This window comes from Crocuta crocuta, unplaced genomic scaffold (genome assembly GCF_008692635.1).
Source record: "Crocuta crocuta isolate KB4526 unplaced genomic scaffold, BGI_CrCroc_1.0 scaffold233, whole genome shotgun sequence".
Lineage (NCBI taxonomy): Eukaryota > Metazoa > Chordata > Mammalia > Carnivora > Hyaenidae > Crocuta > Crocuta crocuta.
The window spans coordinates 2,605,676-2,628,575 of NW_027529526.1; the positions used below are offsets into that span (position 1 = coordinate 2,605,676).

Sequence of the window (22,900 nt, forward strand, 5' to 3'; positions counted from 1 at the left end):
CCCACTCACTCATAGACACCCCCACACCCATCTCGGTGTGTAGGTGCAAGCAGAGAAGGAGGCAAATAGGAAGGGATTCAGTGATGCAGAGATGGAGAGGCCACCCCTTAAGGACCAGAAACCTTGGTGACAGATCATTGGGGTCTCACACACCAGCTTTTGGAGGGAGGAGGAGTATTCTGGGGGTGGGGGATGAGGCTCACAGGGGACTGGGAACCAAGATGGACGGGCCTGGACAGCAGGACAGCACCTCCAGGGGAAGCGAGTGCTTGGGAAGGGAGGGAGGGCAGAGGGTGGGGCTGGGGAGAGAAAGGCAGGAGGGTGCTGGCATCTGGGCTCCAGAGAGCAAGCTTAAAAGGCCCCAGATCCCTCCTCAGCCAGAGACTGCCTGAGCCAGCACTCTCTGGGTCCCTGAGATCTGGGGCCAGGGCAGGAGGCTCCTGGGAGCAGGGCTGCCATGGCTATGGGGCCCCGGGGATCCACCAGGAGTGAAAGGGCTTCAAAGGTCTGCTGCAGCACGGGAAGAGGGCTGTGTCTCTGGGACTAGCTGGTGTGCATGTCAGAACAGCCACATCTGTACTCAGTGCAAGCGTGTGTGTGTGTGCGCGCATGCGTGTGTGTGCGCATGTGTGTGTGTGCGCACGCGCTCTCAGCACATGGAGAATACTGGCATTTTCTAGGAGTACAGAGGAGTCTGTGCCTGACTAGAGTGAACTGGGGATCCCTGGTAGGATGTCCTGGGCACCCAAGCCTGGGGGCACTGATCCTGACAGATCCGGTGTTGGGGAGGATGTGACATATGGGCCAAATAGTGCCGTGGTGGTGTCACCCGGCTTGAGCTCTTCCTGTGGGGTCTGGACTGAAGGTGGGGTTAGGCCAGGCGATACCCTCCCCATAGCCCCAGGAACCTTCCTTGCTGTGATGGTGGCTCCTCAGGTCAACCATCCACCTAATCCAAAGCAGAGAGGTGGAGTGGGAGATTTCCACCTGCGGGTGCCTCACCTGTTGAGCAGGAGCGGTGCCTGGTGCCCCACCTCAGGACCCCTGTTCTAGCCTCTGAGACCCTTGCCCAACCCCTGGCCCAGCCCCGGACACTAACCACATTCCTCTTGGGTGCCTACAGGAATCCAGGAATTGGGGAGGGGTACGGGGCCAGATGAAGGGGCAGGAAAGCCCCCATGGGCAGAGAAGTGGGCCTTGAGGACACTGCACCAGGCAGCATGGGTGTAGGGTGAAGCAGGTTGGGAGCAGGATGGGGTGGTGGGTGCGTCAACAGGGAAGAAAGAATCAATCATCCACTGGGTGAGGCCACTCAAACCGGGGGAAACTTGTTCATCCAGGGCTGAGCTAGCCTGCCAGCCCTGGGCACGGGGACCTCCTCCATAGACTAAATGCTACCTATCACTCACTCAGCCTCCCTCACCCCGGCACTTCTTAGCTCAGCGTTGTCATTCGTCTCTGGGTCATTCATCTCCTTGAAATCCCTGTGTCCACAGAATAAGTCGATGGTATTCCATGGGTAGAGGTAGACTATGGGCTTTATATCTTCGGACCAGAGCCCTGTGATCAACTTTATGTGCTATGTGCAGGTTCTCATAAAACTGAGATAGTCCCATAACAAACCACTAGCCATGGAATATGAGAATATATCCCACGGTGACTAGTATTGTTTCATGGCCCCCCTCCCCCCTGGACTCCCACTGAATTCACGGGAATGTGGTTGTACACTGGTCTGGATGTCATGTATTGCTGCTGCAGTCCCCACTGCCGGAAACGGGGAGAACCCTCGGTGGGAGGTTGTTGCTGGTCTATAGTGCTTTCGTCTAAGCTGCCCGGGGTGGTGGCCCCCTCTAGTCCTTCGCTCACCAGCCGCTTCCATCAGAAGGCCACCGGAAACTCCCACTCGACCATCAACCCAAACAGACAACGTGAAAGCTAGAGTCGCTCCAACAGGTTCCTAAAGATAAATGCTAAACTCTAGAGTGGTGGAAGAAGATGAGTTGGTTCGGCATGCTATGGGGTAAGTAAGCTTGTTACGGAGGGCTCCAGGCGTCTCCTAGGACGCACCCGGAGCTAGGCAGCCGGAATCAGAGCAGTTCTACTCAGCTATGGAGACAGGCTCTGTTGGGGGTGAGAATCCTTGCTACTGCCTTTGCAGGGACCCTCCTGCCAGACCCCATGCACCAACTGTGCTGTCTGCACAGCCTGAAGGGAGCCGAGTAAAGACCAAATCAGAAGCTGTCTGGCATTTCTGAAACACACCCACCCCTGCCCCGCCCCGACACTGGGACAGTGGCCTGAGTCAGAGACTCACGCTTGACTCCTGCCCACCGAGCAGCAGCCCCCTGGGCTCCTGCTAAGAGAGTCCTCAGCAACCTCGCGGGCCATGTCGTCTCTTCAGAACCTCACGAGACCAGCGCGCCAACCTCCTTACCCAGGGCCACCAGTGAGGTTCCTCCAGCAGGCTCTCGCCTTGTGAATTTGGCTGCCCAGCATCTCCCTGGGCCCCCAGGCTCCACACCTCGACACTGAGTGCGGGGTCCGGGGTTGCCCACGGAACTAAGGAAGCAGTCTGACTGAATCTGGAATCATCGCTAAGGGGGCAGAGGTGAAAGGTCAGATCGACATGCCTCTAAGAGGTTTCCTACCTGCTCTGTTAATTTCTAAAATTTCTTCCTGGGCCAGCGGGCATGTGTCACTCTGAGTACTGTGGTGTGGAGAGTTTACGACAGATTTACAATAATTGGGAGATCCCAGCTGTGGTGGCCGTGGAATATGCTTCTTTTTTTTCTTTGGTAGTTTCTGCTTAGCCATGGCTAAGGAGTAATACATCCCAAAATTGTTCACGATGACGGGCACAGGCATGGCGATGGTCAGCACGCCCGCCAGCGCACACAACGCTCCCACCAACATGCCGGACCACGTCTGCGGGTACATGTCTCCATAGCCCAGCGTCGTCATGGTGACCACGGCCCACCAGAAGCCAATGGGGATGTTCTTAAAGTGGGTGTGCTCACTGGCACTGGGGTCATTGGGCTGCGCCCCTATCCTCTCGGCATAGTAGATCATGGTGGCGAAGATCAGGACTCCCAGGGCCAGGAAGATGATAAGCAGCAGGAACTCGTTGGTGCTGGCGCGGAGAGTGTGGCCCAGAACCCGCAGGCCCACAAAGTGGCGGGTCAGCTTGAAGATGCGCAGGATACGCACAAAGCGGACGACGCGCAGGAAACCCAGGACGTCCTTGGCAGCCTTAGAGGACAGGCCACTCAGGCCCACCTCCAGGTAGAAGGGGAGGATGGCCACAAAGTCAATGATGTTGAGCGAGTTCTTGATGAACTCCACCTTGTTGGGGCAGAAGACCACACGCATGAGGAACTCGAAGGTAAACCAGACGACGCAGACTCCCTCGATGTAGGTGAGGAAGGCCTCCGTCTCCGCCTCCCGGTAGTAGCGCACTTGTGTGCCATTCCGAACGTTCTCGATCTCTGTCTTGTTCACGATGGGATTGAAGCGCTCGTGGGTCTCCAGGCAGAAGGTGGTGATGGAGACCAGGATGAAGAAGAGGGAGGCAAAGGCCACATACTGTGGAGGAGAAACACAGCATCAGAGGGAGGCCCTCCCACCTTGAGCAAAGAAACCTGGGGTACCTTTTCATTGAGCCCAGAGGCCAGGCCAAGGAGAGACGCCTATACAATGCCCCCCTCCAACATGGGCGAAACTGACAGGCCACCTTCGCCTCCTCAGAGCACCAGGTAAGGAGGCTGGGGGGCAGGAAAGAAGTCGTGGAAGAGGTTGCTTTATCTTCACAAATGCCTTTCCTTTCCTCCTGGCAGCACAGCTAGACTATATTTGCCAAGCTTCCTTGGGGTTAGGTGGGGTCACGTGACTGAGCTGAGGCCAGTGGACGGCACATAAAAGTGTGCACTGACAGGCCTGGCTCACAGAACCTATTCTACTCCATCTTCCAGGCTCTCTTTCTTCCTCCCACTGCCAGTTAGATGCTGAGGGCCTAGGGGCCAGTAGGGCCACCACAAGAATGTAACCTCGGTCCCTGAAAAGAAAGATATCCACTAAATACCTGAGTGGGAAGTAAACTACTAACGTGTTAAGCTGCTGTGATTTGGGAGTGATTTAGTGAGGCACTTAGCCCACCCTAAATAATAAAAGTGGTGTAGCCTATCGAGGCTGAAGGTGGCAAGGGAATGATGGGGGGCAGCTCTGCTGGCATCCGGTCCCTCAAAGGCCACATGGCCCATGTCTCCTCGTTCCTACTGCAGTCCATTTGCTCTCTCAGGAATCTGTACCTCGTTGATGCGGTCTCAGGTTCCCTCCTATCTAGAACTGCAGAAGTACATATCAGCCCCAGGGCCTTAGACGGCTCTTATATCCCCTCTCTGTCCCCCTAGGAACTCCCACCACCAACTTGGAGGTGAGTTCCCCATTCTTGGAGGTATTGAACTAGAGGCTAAATGGTCTTTGTCAGTGATACCGTGTGGCAAGTTCAGGCATCAGAAGGAGAATTGGACTGGGGGTCTTCAAAGGCACCATAAACCACAGTGTCTGCTTCTCTCCAGTTGCCTGTCAGCCCCAGGGTAGGGGAGTGGGTGGGAGGGAGGAAGGAGCTGCTGGGGGGCTGGAGCTTTCCAAACATATGTGGATGCCTCCTCTTCTCAGACCCCACCAGTGAGAAGGAAATGGCCAGGGTGACCCAGCCTGTCCAGAACCACCTGCTCTGGCCCTGAGCCCCTGGTTCAGGAGCTCTTTTGGTTTGGTTTGGTTTGGTTTGGTTTGGTTTGGTTTGGTTTGGTTTGGTTTGGTTTCCTGGCCCCATCTCATGACCCTGGGCTTTCCTAGCGCTAGATGTGGGTACCTGAGGAAAGAGAATGGAGCAGCTGTCTGAGTTCCAAACCCTCCTGCTCAGACTGAATTCCAGGCGAGGCCTCTTCTGCCAGCCTCCAGTTGGGCCTCCCGGAGCTCTAGAGGAACCTGGTCAGCGGGTTCTCCTCCAGGAGCCCAGCTGGCCATCCCTGCCTGCATGTGCCCACAGCTCCCCTCCTTTCCCTGGTGCTGCCTTCTCCCAGCCTGTGCAAGACAATGTCCAGAGCAAGGCCATCTTCCTAGAAGTGGCCCCAGGCTACAGTCTGGAAGGGGTGGCCCCTGTGTTCTCCAGAGATGCTGTCCCAGATAACTTCAAGGAGTGCCAAGGGCTCACTCTGTATCCACAAGAGGCAGCCATACTGCTTCTAGAGACCCTGTAGTCTGCATGGATGCACCTCCCCACCTGTGGTGGTAGGCGGGGGGTGGCACTGTAAGTCCAAGAACAGCACTATCTGGGTTGACCATGGCCACGAGACCTGGCACCTAACATGGCATGCTTCTAGAAACCAAGAACTATATGGATCTTTCAAGTCACATTCTGAGTTGGAGGTGGGGGAGAGGAGATGGGAAGGGACAAGGTTAGCATTTTGGAATGCTGATGTAAGAGCAGCCTTTAGAGATTATCTGGTCCAGGACACTAAATGCTATAGGCGGGAAGCTTGAGGCCCCCAAGCGGGAAGAGGTCTCCCCGAGCCATGCACTATGGTATGCTCATGGTCCTGTTGGTTTTAGAGCATTGTACCATTTTCAAACATTTTATCCTAGACTACTACCAAGTGTGTCCTTCCTCCCATCCACTGACTGATCCCTCCTTTCTGTCACGCATCTGTCCTTACTTCTCCCCTTCTTCCCTCTGTCCCTCCTTTCCACCCCTCATCCTTCCTTCCATCCTCTCTCCCTCCCCCTTCGCATCCTTCATGTGTTCATTCTTCCCTTCCTTTTTGTTTTCCTTTCCCCCTTCTTCCTTTACTTCCTCACTCCTACCTCCTTTCCTTATTCTCTTCCTTCCTTCCACCTGCCTGCCTATCCCTCCCTCCCTCCATCCATCCATCCATACTTTCTTCCTTCCACTCTTTTTTTAAATTATTTTTTTAATGTTTATTTATTTTGAGAGAGAGAGACAGAGTGTGAGCAGGGGAGGGGCAGATTGAGAGAAAGACACAGAATCCGAAGCTTCCTTCAACTCTTTACCAGGCACCAGGTTATGACCAGCAGAGTGGAATAAAGCCTCAGCCCAACCCTCAGGCAGCTCCCTGCCCAGCTGAGGGTGAAGGGCACCCACACTCTGTATCCACAACAAGACACGTACAATGCAGTGGACTGCACAGTTAGGCTCCCTCAGCCCTGTGAGGCAGGTGGGGTTTGGACAAGGTGGGGCAGGGTAGCTATGGACTTAAGCCAGGTCTTTCACCTCCAGAAACAGCTCTTTAAGGGTCACTACAGAAGTGGACCAGGAAAGCAGAGTGGAAGCGACTGGAAGAGGCCACCACCTCTGACCCAAGTTGATCCAGCTCCAGAGCTCCTTCCATCACCAGGGCTGCCAAAGCTCTTGGAGCTAAAAGCACATTCCCAAGTGCCGGGTATTTGCCTCCAGAGCTCCTCCAGAGGGCCCCATCTTAGAGCTTGGCATTCACCAGATCCCAAAGGGCAGGCCATGCCCCTCCCTGGACTTTGAGAGAGAGAAGGACATGCACATTATGAGTTTCTGAGAGGCAGGGCCCACGGCACCCCTGGGCTCCTGATCCTGCCAACGGCAGGAGGCATGAGGCACCCTCCTCTCACTGCACCATCAGCCACACCATCCCCCTCCCAAACCTCCCCCGATCTGTCCTCCTCTGTCCCCTCTGCTCACACATGACCCGCTCTCAACAGGATCCTTGCCATCAAAGCTAGCAGGCTTTAGGCTCAGAGTCTCAGCCACCAGTCTAGTCTCCACACACCTACCAGAGGGAGCAACCCATTGGCATCCCAGCTCTCTGCCCAGGCCACCTGACCATGCTGCCCACAGAGAAAAGTCCTGACTCCTCAACCTGACACAGGAGACTCTGTGCCCAGGCCCCACTGACTTCCCAGGGCTCTCTCCCTACATGTACCCAGCATCCTTGCCACATGTAACTCTGCCATTTCTGACCCCTCTCTCCATGTCCCTCCTGTCTCCATGTCTTTGCACCTCTGGAAAAGCCCATTCACCCTTCAGTGCCCCACTAAGTAGCCCTACTCCTGGGACACTTTCTCCAGGTGAGGCTCCTTTTGGTAGCTGAGGCCCTAAGGAGGCAGCAAATGAAGAGATCTCCCCAAAGAGTCTCTAAATTCACCCCTAGGGAGGCAGCAAGACTCTGGCTCATTAGTGCTTGGGGAGACTCATGGAAACAGCCCAGACATGGCACTTATGCCCCAGGGGCCTTCTCACTCCCAGGTGACCCCACAGGCCCTGCACAGCTCTCATCCCATCTGTCCCTCTCACAGGACAGGTCCTGATCGGAGCACTGAGGCCATGAAAGAGGGCAGGTCTTATACAATTAGGGTAGAAAAAATTATTGGTTCTCAGCAACCAATGGGCATCCTGTCTAGATTCCTTCCTCTCTGGGCCCCTGTGCCCAGGGGGTTGGCAGGGGCGAGGTGGCAGTAGCAGCCCAGCCTAGAGCCAGGCACTAGGCCTCCTTCCCCAGGAGGAACCAGGGGAGGTGGAAGCCAGGCCTGCTAACCTGCCTGGGCTTCCTGAGCACCTGCTTTCCCAGCCTCTGCTGCTAGTAGGCCTGGTCCTTGGTCGTGGGCAGAGCCCCAGCAACATCCAGATCCAAGTGGGCCCTTAGGAGGGCTGTGGAGGAAGGGGCCTCTGGTTTGCTTGCTCAGCCTGCCACATTGTCCCATGCCCAGAGCCCAGCAGGCCAGCCACAGAGCCCCGCCAAAGCAAGAGTTCACACCCAGCTGAGCCCCAGCTTCTTTCGGTCCATCCTCAGGGAAGCTGAGCACAAGAAGGAGAGAGGAGGTGGCTACCAAAGCGAAGGACCCATTCTGTACCTTTTGTCTTCTCCCTGGCCTAGTGAGACAGGTGGCCGTACCCCACTGTGCCAAGAAGGAAACCCAGGGACAGAGAGGTCAGGGACTAAACCAAGGGTTCAGAGCTAGTGACGAAGCTGAGCTGGACCCAAGTTTGTCTTGCTCCAGAACCTAAACTCTTTCTACCACCAGAGTTGCCAAAACTCTTGGGGCTAAAAACACAGCCCTGGACACCGAGTAGCAGGCCCTGATTGTATCTGTATGCCACCATCTTGGAGCTTGGCACCCACACCTCAGACTCCCTGAGGGCAGGTGATGCCCACACCCTGTGAGCAAGAGAACTGCAGTGCCTGACTCCACAGGTGGAAGACCAGACACGTCCACATCGTTCTCGGGCCTTGCTGCCCAGGACTTGCCAGCGCCCGAGGGTAGGGATGCTGCCCCTACCTTACTCAGGGAAGCATTCCCAACAGCAGCCTTGGATAGCCTGGTCTGCCTCCCCACAGACCCAGAGAGAGCAGGCAGGGAGAGGACCCCAACTTGTTCCAAGAGCTCAGCCCGAGGGATCGGGCAAGTGCACCGGGATCAGGAGTTCCTGGGCTTGGCCGAGCAGCCCCGGCAGGGAGTGAGATCAGGAGCCATCTCTACTGCGATCCTGGGTGGACACCCCCAGGACTGTAGGGTAGGTAGGAAAGGGCAGGGGCTGCACCCCAGGTGACGGGTCACCCAGAGACCATGGACACGCACAACTACCCAGAGCACACACCTCACCCCTCACACACAAACTACAGCCCAGTGTCCCAACCGCACATACACAGATGGATGGTACTGAAATGTATCGCCGCACGCAGAATATAAACACGCAGGTGCCGTACTGTACCGCGAGGTGAACACACCTTCGGCCCCCGACAGCACTCGTGCATGTACACTCAGAGCACATGGGTGATGCAGCAGCCGTCACCACACAGCATACTCGCTATGAATACAAGAGACTCCGGGCATTGCCACTCAGCTGGCCCCTTCTCTGCCCACCTCACCTCCACCCCAGATGTGACTGACTCAGTGTCTGCCTCTCCCACAGGACAGCAGCTCTGGCCTGCCTTGCCTCTGCCTCCTCAGCCTTCCCTGATGCCCTCAGCCTGCTTCCCCTGCTCAATGGTGCCAGCTCCTGGATCTCCAGTCCCTAGACCTGCCCCTCATCTGTCAGCTTCCTGACTTTTTGCCATCTGCCAGACCTTGTCTCCTTCCCCTCCCAGCAGCAGCCTGGTCCCCCACACCCAGGATCCAAGCCTCTGTAAGGCCAGTCTCTTCTGGGCTACTAGTTTGATGGGAGGCACAAAGAAAGCTTTGCCTGACAGCCCCAGGACAGTTGTCACCTAGCCTGGCCACCTCAGAGGCCGCCCAGTGAAATTTCAAGACAATGCAGGCAAGATCGCCTGATAATGCAGCATAAACCCAAGCTGGTAGTCCTGGCTTTTTTTCCCCCCAGAACCAAATCACAAACTGTGAGAGACCCACCAATTGTGTTCTAGAAAGTGGTAGCCATGGCAACAGAATGAGGCATCCCATTTCTATGGTAACCAGGGTGGTGAAGCTGTTGGCTGCAAAGTCAGACAAACCTACTAAAGATCTGTTGACTTAAGAAGATGTTTCATAAATCACCAAGTTATTTTTATTGTAGCCCCACCCCTGAAACCATAAATCAGAAAAGCAATTTACTATCTATTAAAATGACCAATATGTGTGCTATGACTTTCATTTATAAATTATTTATGCCACAGTCATCTGCAGAAAATTGTGCTTGCCTTTCAGAACTGTTCAGGGGTTCGCCGTGGGGATCTGCGCTCTTGCAGTTTGGCACTCCAGGAACAAGACTATGGCTGGAACGTGGCGCGGGGACCGCCATTCTGGCCCGGCGCGCACTTGCTGGGTGACCCTGGCAAGTCACTTTCCCTCTCTGGGCCTCAGTTTCATCAAGGGCATACTGAGGGATGGTCCCTTCTGAGGATTCTGAGACCAGGCAAGGCTGCAGGCGCTGGGGCTAATCGCGGGAGCCCTGGCTGCTGTCCAGGCCCTGAGCCCCCTGAGGCTTCAGGTCAGTTTTTTCGCCTAATTAAATCTGCCCAGCGGGGGTACACGTTGTTTGAGTTAATCCATGCGGAGTCAGTGATGCAGAGCAGGCGGGATGGCCAATTGGCCTAAATAAATTGTCAGTCGAGTTGAGCTTGGAAACTGAATTACACTCATCTTGACTTCCTTGGGCGGGGCAGGCCTGCAGCGTGCTGGGCTGGCTGGGGGCTGAAAGGGGGCAACTGGGGAGGGGGCTCTTTGGGGGTCTAGTCTTTTTTTTGGTTCATCAATAAACGGGGGGCCCTGAGCACTCTGTCCTGGCATCCGGGTCTCTGCCCTTGTTCCTGTTCACTAATCCTTCCCTAGCTCAGGGAGCAGGGGGAGGTGGGGAGAGCTCCCCATGGTGCTACATGGAGGGTTTGAGCGGGAGTGGGTGAGAGTTTGTGGAGAGAACATAACATGGCCAAGTGGGTGCCTGTTCGGGCAAGTTCGTGTTTGGGGCGGATACTGGGCGAGAGAGAGAGGCTGTGTAAATGAGTAGGTGTATACATGGTGAAGATGTTTATGTGACCTAACTCCAGGCATGCACAAAAGGCTTGTGTAAATGGTCACTGTGTGTAGGTGTGTGGTTCACACTGGTGGTAGAAGTGTGTGTGTGTGTGTGTGTGTGTGTATTAGTATACACATGAGCTGAGGTGTGTGTGCTTGTGTGTATATAAGGACATGTATGGGGTGTGATGTGTACGTGTTTGTGTGTATAAGGACACATGTGGAATGGGGGGAGGGCGTGCCTAGGGGAATCAGAGTCTGGGCACTCTGGATATGTGATCTCTGAGGTGAGACCCAGCCGAGGGCCATGACCAGAGATGGTCACTCACACAGTAGTAGGGGTGTGCCCCTTTCTCTGGAACAGTCTGTGACTGAGAGAAAGAGGAGAGAAAGGGCAGGGGTGGGGAAAAGGCCACTGAGGCAGCCCAGGGAGGACCACAGGGAGGCAGGGCTGTGTTCAGATCAGAATCCCCTCATGCTGCTACACTCACCCTGCAGTCCTGGCACCCAGCCTGGGCAGGAGGGGGAACCAAGGCCAGAAAAGGCAGTGCCGGGGCCTCCGGACTTTCAGAGAGACCCTTCGTTGACTTCACTCATAGTGAAGGTCATAGGCCTAGGTCAAGTCCAAAAGGGGCTGCCCCAGCAGTAGGCTGGCAACTTTTGAGGTGGCAGAGGTTCCCATGTTGCTTTCGTGCCAGGATGCACGTTTTTTCACATTTTGGAAATGAAAATATGTCATAAAAGGTACACATCCTTCAAACAGTCTCTTACCATATTACCAGCGTGCTGTTATTTAACTCATGCCATGTCTTAGATCGGTGGTACCTTGGTCAATAGAAAGCCAGAACACCAGGACAGAGGAGGCCCTCAGAGCTTTCTGGTCTAAAAGCTGCCCCTTGCGGCCGGAATGGAGAACTGGAGAAACAGCAAGGGAAAGGATCTGCTCAAGGTCACAGAGCTCTCGAGGTAGAGCAGAGATGAGAGTCAGTACTGGGCTGCAGCCTGCAGCTTTCAGCATCAGGTCCCCGTCCTCCGAGCCCTTGCTCGAGATGCCCTCCCAGGTCTCTCTGCTGTCCAGGCCCTGCTGCCGGCCAGACCCCAGGTCAAAAGGAGGCAATGGCCGTAGCGGAAAGGACAGGACCTTGCAGTCAGATAGACCTGAATTTGGGGCCTGGATTGGCTGGTGACCTTGGACCAGTTACTGCCCCTTTCTGAGCCTTCATTCTTGGATAGGAGGGGGTGGGAAGACATTCCCTGACCCCCCCCCCCCCCCGGGGTGGTTGTGATGATGAAATGAAATAATGACAGAGAGCAAGAAAGAGGTGTCAGTGATATCACTTCGGTCCCCACACAACCCTCTGGCCTTCACGGGCCCTCCTGTCCTGGTCCTCTCGTATCACAACAAAGTGCTTAGGATCATAGTGTCTCAGACGTAGAAAAGTGAAGAATCTTACAGTCACGGGGCAGAAACTACCGAGCTGGGAGACACCTGGGGGACTTACGCAGATCTGCCCCCACATCGCAAAACAGCACCACTGCCCTTCAGAGGGCCACCCATGTGGCATGAGTGAGGCTGGGTCCATGTTCTTGCCCGGGCCTGACTGAGCAGCATGGTGACCAGTGTGTCCAGTGAGGGCCAGCCCTGGATGTGGAGGGCAAGGGACAAGTGTTTCCTGTGAACCAGCCCCTAGGAGATCCAGGGGAACAGGGTCAGGGCAGAAGTCTCTGCATTTAGCACAAAGGAGAACTTTCTTAGTGGCGGCCAAACCCAGACCCTTTGGAAGGGTGGACAGGAAAGCAGGGAGTAAGAAGCCCTCCCTGGAGGCGCTCAGTGGGGCACAAGGGAGGCAGGAGTGGGCAGGGGCCTGTGTGATGGGGGGAGGGCGGCGGAGCGTGCTGGGGGAGAGTGACTCAGTGGAGATACAAATGCAGAGTCCTTGGCCCCAAGCCCAGAGACGGTTTAGTAGTTGTGGGTGGGACCAGAAATTTCCCTTTAACTTGTGCCCTCAGTGACTCTGATGCCGCCAGCACCATCCTGGCATTTGGGATCCATGAGGCCAGCTGAGACCCGGGTGCCAAGCAGCTCGATGCCTGAGCCTGAGACCACACTGGGGGATGGGAAGCCGGCAGCATGGCAGAAGGAGAAGAGTCTAGCACTTGGCTCAGGTTCAGAGACCTGAGTTCGAGTCCCAGCTCCGCCATTGGCTGTAAGCCTGCAGCAGGCAAGCAACCTCTGGGAAACTCAGTCCCATCAGTTTTAAAGTGGGGACATCACAATAATAACAACACACTCCAGGAAGCAAGATGCTATTAGGGGTCCTGGAGGAAAAGGCCAGGTGTCTAGGGCTTCCCCAGATCCAAGGCAGAATTCTGGGGTAGGGAGAAACCTCCAGACTGCCAGTTCCCTTGCACACTGGTATTCCAGGAGCTGGGCCAAGGCGTTCCTCCACAAAAATCTAAACACAGCATTTTTTCCCCTGAATTATTGGGGGGTGGTAGTTGCAAGGAGCAGCGGCAACAGCTAAATGGAGAAATGTGTTTAACTTTAGGTTTTTTTTTCCCTAATTTTTTCTGCTCCTGCTACCACTTGCCTGCTAACAGACCAGAAGCAAATGACAGCCTCGTGAGAGCCAATGGCATGGCCTCCAGAGCCTGTTTCCAGGTGCCACAGACCAAGGCAGAGCTACGTCCAAGAGCCAGCACTGCGGCCTCCAGCCCGTGAGGGACACCCCTCAGGGTGATGGTGACTTAACATGCCCACTTCCACATGGCTATCCACGTGAGTCTCTGCCGCGGGGCTGGGAGCAGATGAGGCTTGGCAGGAAAGGACACTCAAGGTCATACAGTGAGGGGAGTGTGAGCCAGAGCTCCCGGGCTTTCTGGTCTCACTCTGGTAACAAGATGGAGGCCAACGACGGCAGCTTCTGGGTGGTGAGGAGGGCCTGTCTCCTGTGCTCCCCATGCACTGGCGCATTTAAACCTCACGCCAGCCTCAGAGGTAAGTTCTGGTGTTATCACTCTTCAGATGAAGAGTCTAAGGTTTACAGAGATGAATCTCACCCAAGCTCTCAGAGGTTCTCAGTGGTGCTGTCAGCACCCACCTGTTTTGAAGCCCTGCACTTCAGGCCTCCGCAGCCCCCTCACCCCCACCCCCGCCCCAAACAGCCAGGCTGGCTATCCACGGTGCACGAGAGCCAGACCAGGCTGCTCCGGCTTGGTTTCAACCTTAGGCGGCCCCAGGAGGCACAGAGGCCTGCATGCCGTAGGGGAGAGGGGCTGTGCTATCCCAGAGTGCCCTACAGCCCCACAGGCCAGGAAGGCCGGATGTCAGGGCCCCAGACGGTCTCATCAGGAGCCAACATCCCACCCACTCCTGTGACCTGCAAGTCCCCCCGGGAGACCAGACAGTACATACCCTCACCCATCTTCAACTTGGAGAAATACCAGGATTCCACACAGGAAATCGTTCTATTTTAGAACTTAGAACTGTGTTTACCTGTGTGTGTTGCTGCACTAGGTCTACTTTTCTGTTAGTAAATGTTCAGCAATGGAACCTCTTTTGCTCTGACTGCCAGGGAACTCAGTTAAATTTGGTGCTCATTCTGAACTACTTTTTCACCTGGGCTTGGGGTATCGCTATTTCTTCTCATGTGCCTCAAACCTTTTTGCGCCACAGATTGGAATAAGAAATACATGACTGAGACTCCCAGATCAGGAAGTGAGTAGGATGGCACCCCATAGAGGATATTCGGCCTCCCATGCGGGCAGTGCAGTGACCTCCAGATGTCCCTGTTGGTGACCACCGGTGATGGAGACGTCCCGAGGCCACTCAGCCTGTCTTCAGATAGCCCTAGAGATGTGCATTTATTTCACGTTCAAGTCAATATTCCTGCCTTTCTCTGAGGAATCCAGGTCTGGCCCTAGGGGTCACCAGAACACACCCCCTCCTCTTCCCTGTGACAGACTGCCCACACTTGCAGATAGGCCTCAGGACCCACCCCTCCTGCAGGCCAGGCTTTCTCTGGCTTCACCACATTCCATGTCCTGGGCCAGCTCCTCTGTTTAGGGGGAAGCACTCACTGTGCATGGCTACATGGATCACATGCTTTACCTTCACCTTCTTGATTCCCACAACCACCACCTCGGTGATGGGAGTCTTTCACTTTGTTCAGCCTCATTGTGCTCTGCTTTCGAATCATTTATCTTTAAAAACTTCTCTGAGGGAGATGTCATTACGTCCATTTTGCAGATAAGAAAACTAAGTTTCAGAGGGTTGTTAAGACGTGTGCCCAAAAAACCCAAACACCCACATCGCTTGAAAGGGATGGGCAGGATTTGAAACCAGGTCTCTCTGACTCTAAAACCGCCATGCTCCAGGGCTTCCATTTGTAAATCTCTTTCACATCCATCCAGGTTGCCTGGGAGGAAGACATTAGTCTTTCCATTATGGTGACATCGGGGACAATTATCTACAGTTTACAACACACCTCACATATTGAAACCCAAATGAATACCACACACACACAGCACCAATAGCTGGACCATCGACAGGACAGTCATGACTGACGCCATTAGGCAGATGAGAAAACTGAGGTTCCAAGCTCCATGGTATACTCACTAGGAATCCAATGGGAAATTATCCCCAGATCCCCCTTGTGTTTTTGCATCAAGTTAGGGATCCTGACTCCCCAACAGGGTATATATGTGTGCATGTATGTGTGTGTGTTGCGGGAAGGGAATTAAAAAGATGGCCCCAAGAGGGACAGCTCAGGGAGGGCAATGGATGCGGTGCAGGTGGGACCACAGTTGACTGCCCCCCCCACCCCCACCCCGCTCTCCCTCCAATGAGTTTATGCCTTTTCCCAGGTCTGTGCAGGGCACTGAGCACAGAGTGAGCAAAAACAGCCATAGCCCCTGGCAGGGGAGACTGACGTTAATCAAATAACCAAATAGGTACAAGCAAATAGGTACCTCTGTGAAGTGACAAGGGCTTTGAGGGGAAAGCATAAGGCATTTGATGGGCCTTTAACAATAAGTCTTGGGGTTAGAGTGGCTTCTAGGAGGAAGTGACAAGTGTGCAGAGGTGGGAAGGATGGATAAGGATCAACTAGGATGGATAAGGATCAACAAGGAAGAGCATTTTGGGCAGAAAGAACAGTAACAATTTCCAGTCCTCACATCCCCTGACCATCAACAGCATCCAAAGAGAGCTGATCCTCCTTTTTGTCACACTCCCAGGTTCCCACAGTCTCTTGATTTTCTTCCTACCTCATTGGCTGCTCCTTCTTGACATCGTCCTCTGCCAACCTCTCCTCCAAGCCTTGAACTATCAGGGCGCCCCAGAACCTTGGTCTTCTCCATTCATTCCCTTAGTGATTCACCTGGTTTCCAGGCTTAAATACCATCACCCATTCAAGTATCATTGAACACTCCCAAATGTCTACCTGCAGCTCAGCCTGTTTCCTGAACTCAGGACTTCAACAGCCAACTCCTTAGTGTCTCCAGGTGGAGGTCTGATCGCGCTCTCTCCACCCCAAGGCGCCATCTGAGCTCCCACACCACGCCCACTGCCCATAGCCTCTCTATCGCATGAGACAGCAACTCCATCCTTCTGGACATTCTGGCCCCAAACCTTGACACTTCTCCTTGTGTCACACCTCACACTTAATCTGTAAGGACATCCCACTGGCGCAGCTTGAAATAAATCCAGTGTTTGACCACTTTCCCACTGTTACCACCTCTGTCCCAGCCAGGATCAATCCTTTTCCCCTAGATTATGGGAAGAGCCTCTTAACTGGTCTCCCAGCTTCCAGTATTCCTGGTGCTCTGGGACTATTTTCAACACGGCAGCCAGATGATCCTTTTAAAATATAAACCTGATTGTGTCATTTCTCTGCTCAAAATCCTTGCATAGGCTCCCCGTTTCTCTCAGAGGAGAAGCCAAGCTCCTCACATGCCCTGCAGCCCCTTTGTGATCTGGTCCCGCACTGCCCCCTCCAAGCTCCTCTTCTGCGCTGTCCCCTTCGCTTGTTTCAGCCACACCCGCCTCCTCAAACATGTTCTTTAAACATGCCAGACATACGCCTGCCTTAGGGCCCCCGCACGGGCTGTTCCCCCCATCGACGCCCTGCCCCAGGTATCCTCGCGGCTCCTTCCTTCAGCATCTCCTGAGGCTTACTCTCAACTAGCACCACCCACTGATCTGATTTTCCTTCCTCTACTTCCCCTCATAGCACATACCATCTCTGGACATTAACTTCCCCAGCTTTACTGATGTATCATTTACATCCAGCCACAGTCAGCCATCCCAGGTGTCCAGCTGGATGAGGGTTAGCGCTTCACACTATCTCCTTTACTTACCTCTCATACTTCTTGTTTGTCTCTCTTCCACCTTACAATGCAAGCTCTACAAAGTGGCTGGATCAAGGGATCAGGGCTGGCTACATGCCACACACTAGTAGGGGAAGAGGGTCCCTTTCTCGGGAACCAGGAGCACCGCTAAGCATGAGCACAGGTTCCCCTCTGTGGATATACGTCCTAGGTCTGCTTGTCTCGATTCTTCTATCTATGCAATGGGCACAACAAAGTTTACCCTTTTTGGCCTCCATAGGAAGAGAAGCCCTCCTCTGATGCCCGCTTCCCCTCATCTGCACGGGCATTGTGCACAGTCACAGATCACTGATACGGCATCTACACTGGCAATGTACACAGATGTTGATTTCACACTGTGTTTACACCAGCACTGACTACTCTTAGAGCAGATTTACTCTGGTAAAAGAATAATCTCTGTCTATGCATCTTGACTCAACTGGCCACAGATGGAGTCACTAGTCACCCAGCTCTGTCCTTATCAGCCTAATTTCCACAGAGATTGTTTGTTATACTGGCAATGGGCACAGTGATTGAGTAGATCCAAGTCTATATTGGCACTGGGGACACTCATTGACAGCAGACTCACACGTACCCTGGCAGCAGGCACAATCATGCTCATCTCTTGACAAGGTCTCAGTAAAGACCTGAGTCCCCACCTGCTATGACCATGAATGACCAAGGACAGTGGGCACAAGGGCACAGAGGTTCCTTCTCAGGGAGGGGACAGGCCTACCCTCCACTCCCAGCAGGCTGGCCAGCAGAAGGTGCTCAATGTGGAGTTCAACAGTCCGAGTCCCGCCCAGGGGCCATAACTGGCTCCAGAATGTGGAATTCAACACCTGCATGCCGGCACTGGAGTGTGGCAACTGGAATCTGGGACACATGGCGAGGACATGAGACCCTGTCTATTCCCAGCGCCTTGAGATCACTCAAGGTGAGGAGAGACTCAGGCTGTGTGACTCCCCAGTATCACCCGCCCCCTCCCCACCCCATGCCCCAGCCAGGCCCAGCCAGCCTGGGCTTAAAAAAGCACCAGGAAATGTCACTTTCTTTTTGAGGATGTGTGATGGGAGGAGATGGCCCAGGCCATTTAGTTGCCGACCTATTCAAAGGCTGGGAATGGTGACAGTAGCTTTTTTTTTAATTTTAGAGAGAGAGCATGTGCACGACTGGTGGAGAGGGGCAGAAAGAGAGAATCTCAAGCAGGCTCCATACACGCCCAGCGCAAAGCATGATGCAGGTGTCAATCTCACTGCTGCAACATCATGACCTGAGTCAAAATCAAGAGTGGGATGTTCCATCAATGGAAGCACCCAGGCGCCCCATGACAGTACCTTTATTTATTTTTTAATTTTTACATTTAGTTTTGAGAGACAGAGAGGGAGAGGGAGAGAGACAGAGAGGGAGAGGGAGAGAGAGAGAGAGAGAGAGAGGAAGACACAGAATCTGAAGCAGGCTCCAGGCTCTGAGCTATCAGCACAGAGCCCAATAAAAGGCTTGAACTCATGAACCATGAGATCATGACCTGAGCGGAAGTAGGACACTTAACCAATTGAACCACCTAGCTGCTCTGACAGTACCTTGAAGTCCTGAAGATTGGGGTGCCTGGGTGACTCAGTCAGTGACGCATCTTTTGATAATGGCTCAGGTTGTGATCTGGCAGTTGTGGGATCAAGCCCCGTATAGGGCTTCTTGCTGGGCGTGGCGCCTGCTCTGGATTCTCTCTCTCCCCCATCCCCAAAATAAATAAATAAACATGTTTTTAAAAAGAATATTATTTTTTAAAGAATCCTGAAGCTGATTTCCTACCCGGGCTGATTTCCAGCCCCTCCCCTGTAGATGGAGCCCTGCCTAGTGGCAGCCCAGGGGCCCCAGCCTGCCCGACTGCCCAGCTAGCACCCTGACTGGTGCTGCATCACTACTATGTCTGTCCAAGCTGAACCAGGCACCACCCACTGTGCAGCCATTTCCCTGTCTCCAAAATGTGGAGGGGGCACACCCAGACACCCTGGAGCTCCTCCTCTATCTCTAGGATCCCTGTGTTACCCACAAGAATATCCTGATCCTACTGGAGCCACAGCTTGGCCAAGAGACAAGTGAATGTGGATGCTTCCTCAAAGAAGAAAGCTCCAAGGACATCCAATCATCCATTGATGCAGCTCTCAGTGGTTTGTTCATTCATCCAATCATCAAATATTTACTGAGTGCCTATTATACACCAGGCACCACTTTTCACAACCACCTCCAGAAACAATAGCTTTAAATAAAGCTCTAAGCACAGAGCTAGGCACAGAGTAGATACTCAGTAGTGAGGATAGGGACATCTACCATGTACTGACACCCACCCTGAGCCAGACCCTTCCTAAGCACTCATAGGAGTGCCATCTCACTTACCCCGACCCCAACGCTAAGGTCTGCATTGTGGTTACCATCCTGACTTTAGAGAGAGGGAAACTGAGGCACAGAGAGGCTAAGTTGCCCGTGATCATAAACCTGGGAGGTGACGGAGTTAGAACCCAGCTTTGTCTGACTGCAGAACACATGCACGCAACCACTATCCCGGCCCCTCAACAAACATTTATTGAATGAAAGCCTGAGTGAGTGAATGAAACTCTGTGTTGGTGCAAGTAAAAGTCCATGAGTGTCCAAGGCCACCAGTATGCACGAGTGTGGGGAGCATGTGCATGCAGATGTTCGTGTGTTTGCATGTGGAGCTTTTTTATGGAAAGACTTTCCCTGCTGTCTTGGTCTTGTGTGTGCTGGAGCTAAACTTAGCTGCAGCCGTGACTGTAATGAGCAGTTAGCGGCGCACCAGGCACTCTCATTGGGACCTGGTTTCCCAGGGAGATCGCTGGGGCCAGTGCATGTGTGGGGGGTGCAGCCTGGTGCTGGGGAATGCTTTGGGCTTTGGGAGGAAGGCTGGAGCTCACAGATCTGCGCCTTGTGCAAATGGAGAGCCTTAGCTTCAGCTGGAAGGATCTGCTCCAGGCTAGCAGCATCTAAGCCTCTAGGCCCTGCCAAGCTCAACTACTGGCTGCCCATGCCTATGGTCCCGCTACTGGCCTGTGCCAGATAATTAAAATGAAAGCCTTGGAGCTCATGTCTAGAACCTGGGGACTGATGATAAAAAGCAGTGGGAAGATGGGGTATCTTGGTACCTCTGAGCCAGGTGCCTCAGGAGGGCCTACCCCTCAGCCAGAAGAGCTGCACTGTCCCCTTGAGTACATCCTGCCAGAGCTATCAGAGCAGCTTGCTCACTGAGGCTGGGGACCTAGGGAAAAAAAGCAGTCTCCCTACGCCCAGAACATACTGAAATCACAGGTATATGCTCAGTGCTGCCTGGGGTCCAGAGGCCAAACCCCGACTCGCCATCTGCCCTCCGGTGGCCCCAGGGAGTCTGGAAAAACCTTGACCCTGACGCTTCCCCATCACATGGCTCTGACTGCAACTTCTTTCCAGCCTGTCTTGGGGCTGCTCCATCAGAGCTTCTCACTTTTGGGAGGGTCAGTCTCTGAGACCCGTCCCTTCTCCCCGCTCCAAGCTCCCTCACTCCACAAACCATCCACCCCTGCATTCACCCCTGCATCCACCCCTGCACCACCCCTTTTCTCCATTCATGGGCTAGGTTGTTTCCTCCTGCCTTCCACCCTGAAGTCTCCAGCTTCCAAGTCCTACCCTGGAGGATGTTTTCATTTAATGAGACATGAGACTTCCTTTCCTGCCTTGAAGCCAAGTGCCTAGAAATTTATCCATCCATTTGTTCACCCATCCGCCAGGATACACACCTAGCTGGGTGTTCACTCAAATATCTTTCCTTCCATCCATTTATCTGTGTCCATCTATGAACCCATTTTTTTATCCATTCTTTCGTCCACTTGTCCATCACCCATCTGTCTATCCAACCACCTCATTCCTGATCACAGAACTTCAGCAGAATGGTGCAGGAAGGAACATGGCACTGCTCTAGTTTACCTTCTCAATTTCCCAAAGAGGGCTTGGGATCCAGTCCTTCCACCACTGACTGGACAGTTCATATAAATAAATGAATCTCTCTGGGCCAGCTATTCCTTCATCAGTAAGATGGGTGCTGTACAACTGTAATTGGTGCTTATGTGATGATGCTATACGTATGTGTGCACTGTAACACCCCCATCCCTTACCCCTTAAAAACCCTGCTCACTCTTGTTCAGGGCTTTACCTTCTGCCACTACACCGGTAGGCGGGTGAGCCCCTGCTCGAGCTTGTAATAAAGACCCTTTTGTACTTGCATCAGTGTCGGCTCCTTGGTGGTCTCTGGGGACTCGCGAATTGGGCACAACACTTCCACCTCACAGGGCTGTTGTGAAGTACATCCCTTTAGCAAAGATTTGTTGATTCCATATTATGTAACAGGAACTATCTTCCTTAAGCAGGCCCTCATCCTCTAGGAGGCCACAGCTGAGTGGGGAAGACACGTAATCTCAATAGGGCGGTTAGATCAAGGGCAGGAAAAGTCCTCTGGGAGAGCAGGCTGTTCAAGAGGGAACAGAGTAGGCAAAGGCAGGAGGCAGAGGGGAGCTACACAGCCTGCCGGCGGGAATGGCCGATGTGCCTGAAGGCCAAGGATGGACGGTCTGGAAAGACAGGTTGGGTAAGATTTTCCAAGGGTAGCACAACAGGGTTCAGGAAAGACCACAGACATGGAAAGACCTGGCCAGCCAGTACATACCACAGTGATTCCTTCCTCTGACGCCTTTACTCAGATGCCCAGACTTCCAGACAGAAAAAAATATCTGCTTGGTGACAGCCAGGCTTCAGGAGACATGGTTTCTGCTGCCTAGAAGGGAAGCCAGTGCCTGGCCTTGCTGACCTTTGTGCTGCTAAATATATCATTGGTGACAGTGGTTCACGGCCCTGAGGCTGCAGGGCCACTAGAGGAAGCTTCCACAGCTTGCTTCCTTGTCTCTGTGGATCAGCCAGGGCCTTATTATACCAGCCCCCCTGGGGCATCTGAAGCCAGGACCGGGGTCAGTGGTGCCCAGGTAGCCATATCCAGCCCTTGGTAAGCATGTCTCACATGCTAGGCAGGGCGCCTCAGGCTTTGCCCTCAAAGACTCATGCCCACTTCACAAAGGAGAACACAGGTTGGACCACAAGCCACCCGCCCAAGCCCATGCTGAGGCGCAGCCAGGTCCAAGGTCTGTGCTCTCAACTCTACCTGTCCCCTCCTCACACCTCCCCTGCCCTCAAGACAGTGGTCTTCTCCGGTACACAGCTCTGGAACCATATTTTCTCCCTCACAAATGATTTCTCTGCCTCTGTCTCAGTGGATTCTCCCAGCTCCCCCGAGGCATAGGTGATCCCATTATGCACAATTTATAGATGAGAAAACTAGGGCCCCCAAAAGACAAGGGCCAAGCTCCAGGTGTGTGAGCTGGTCAGGCTCCAAGGGAGGCACCTCCCTTTATTAGGACAAGCACCCTGTCCAGGGCTAGCTCTTAGCAGATGGCAGCCACGTAAGCCACCAAGAGCCCAGCCCTCATCCCAGGGCTCTGGTTGGCTCCGGGGGGCCCAGTGGGTGACCGCGTTCCTCACAGCTGCTGAGAGAGCCCCTGAGGCTGAGCATAAAGCATTAATCTCTGAGTGGTAAGATGTTGGCCCTGGCGGGAGGCCATGATCTAAAATATGTTCACAGTCTTCCCTGGTGATAAGGCCCAAGGGAGTCATGCTTCCCCAGTCCACCACCCTCATGGGCAGAGAAGATCCCGGGGGCATCACCGAAGCTTCCTGGTAACAGGAAGCTCCTGTCTAATGCCATTTAGACATCAGCCTCATATTCCCAGAATCCCCCAGGCGAGTGAGGCCAGTGTCTGCAGAGCATCCTAGAAAGGTGCCTCATGTGCCAGATGGTGAGGATGATAATGTGTAACTTGAACACCTGTGTTGTGCCATGTACTGTGCTAAAGAGCTTGCTGTAACTTATCTCACGGCAGCCCCTGAAGTAGGGATTCTTGGTACCCCCCCTTTACAGGCTGGGGCTTTATAGAGGTCA

General features: G+C 53.9%; 1 protein-coding gene across 1 annotated transcript in view; it reads right to left on the bottom strand.

Annotated features, from left to right (window-relative positions):
• The window catches only part of KCNC1 (potassium voltage-gated channel subfamily C member 1), a 44,020-nt gene that overhangs the window by 8,105 nt on the left and 13,015 nt on the right, over positions 1-22,900 (bottom strand). The window contains exon 2 of the mRNA XM_077761119.1: positions 2,649-3,582. Within this exon, the coding sequence (XP_077617245.1) occupies positions 2,649-3,582 (934 nt within the window). The remainder of the gene's footprint in view (positions 1-2,648; positions 3,583-22,900) is intronic.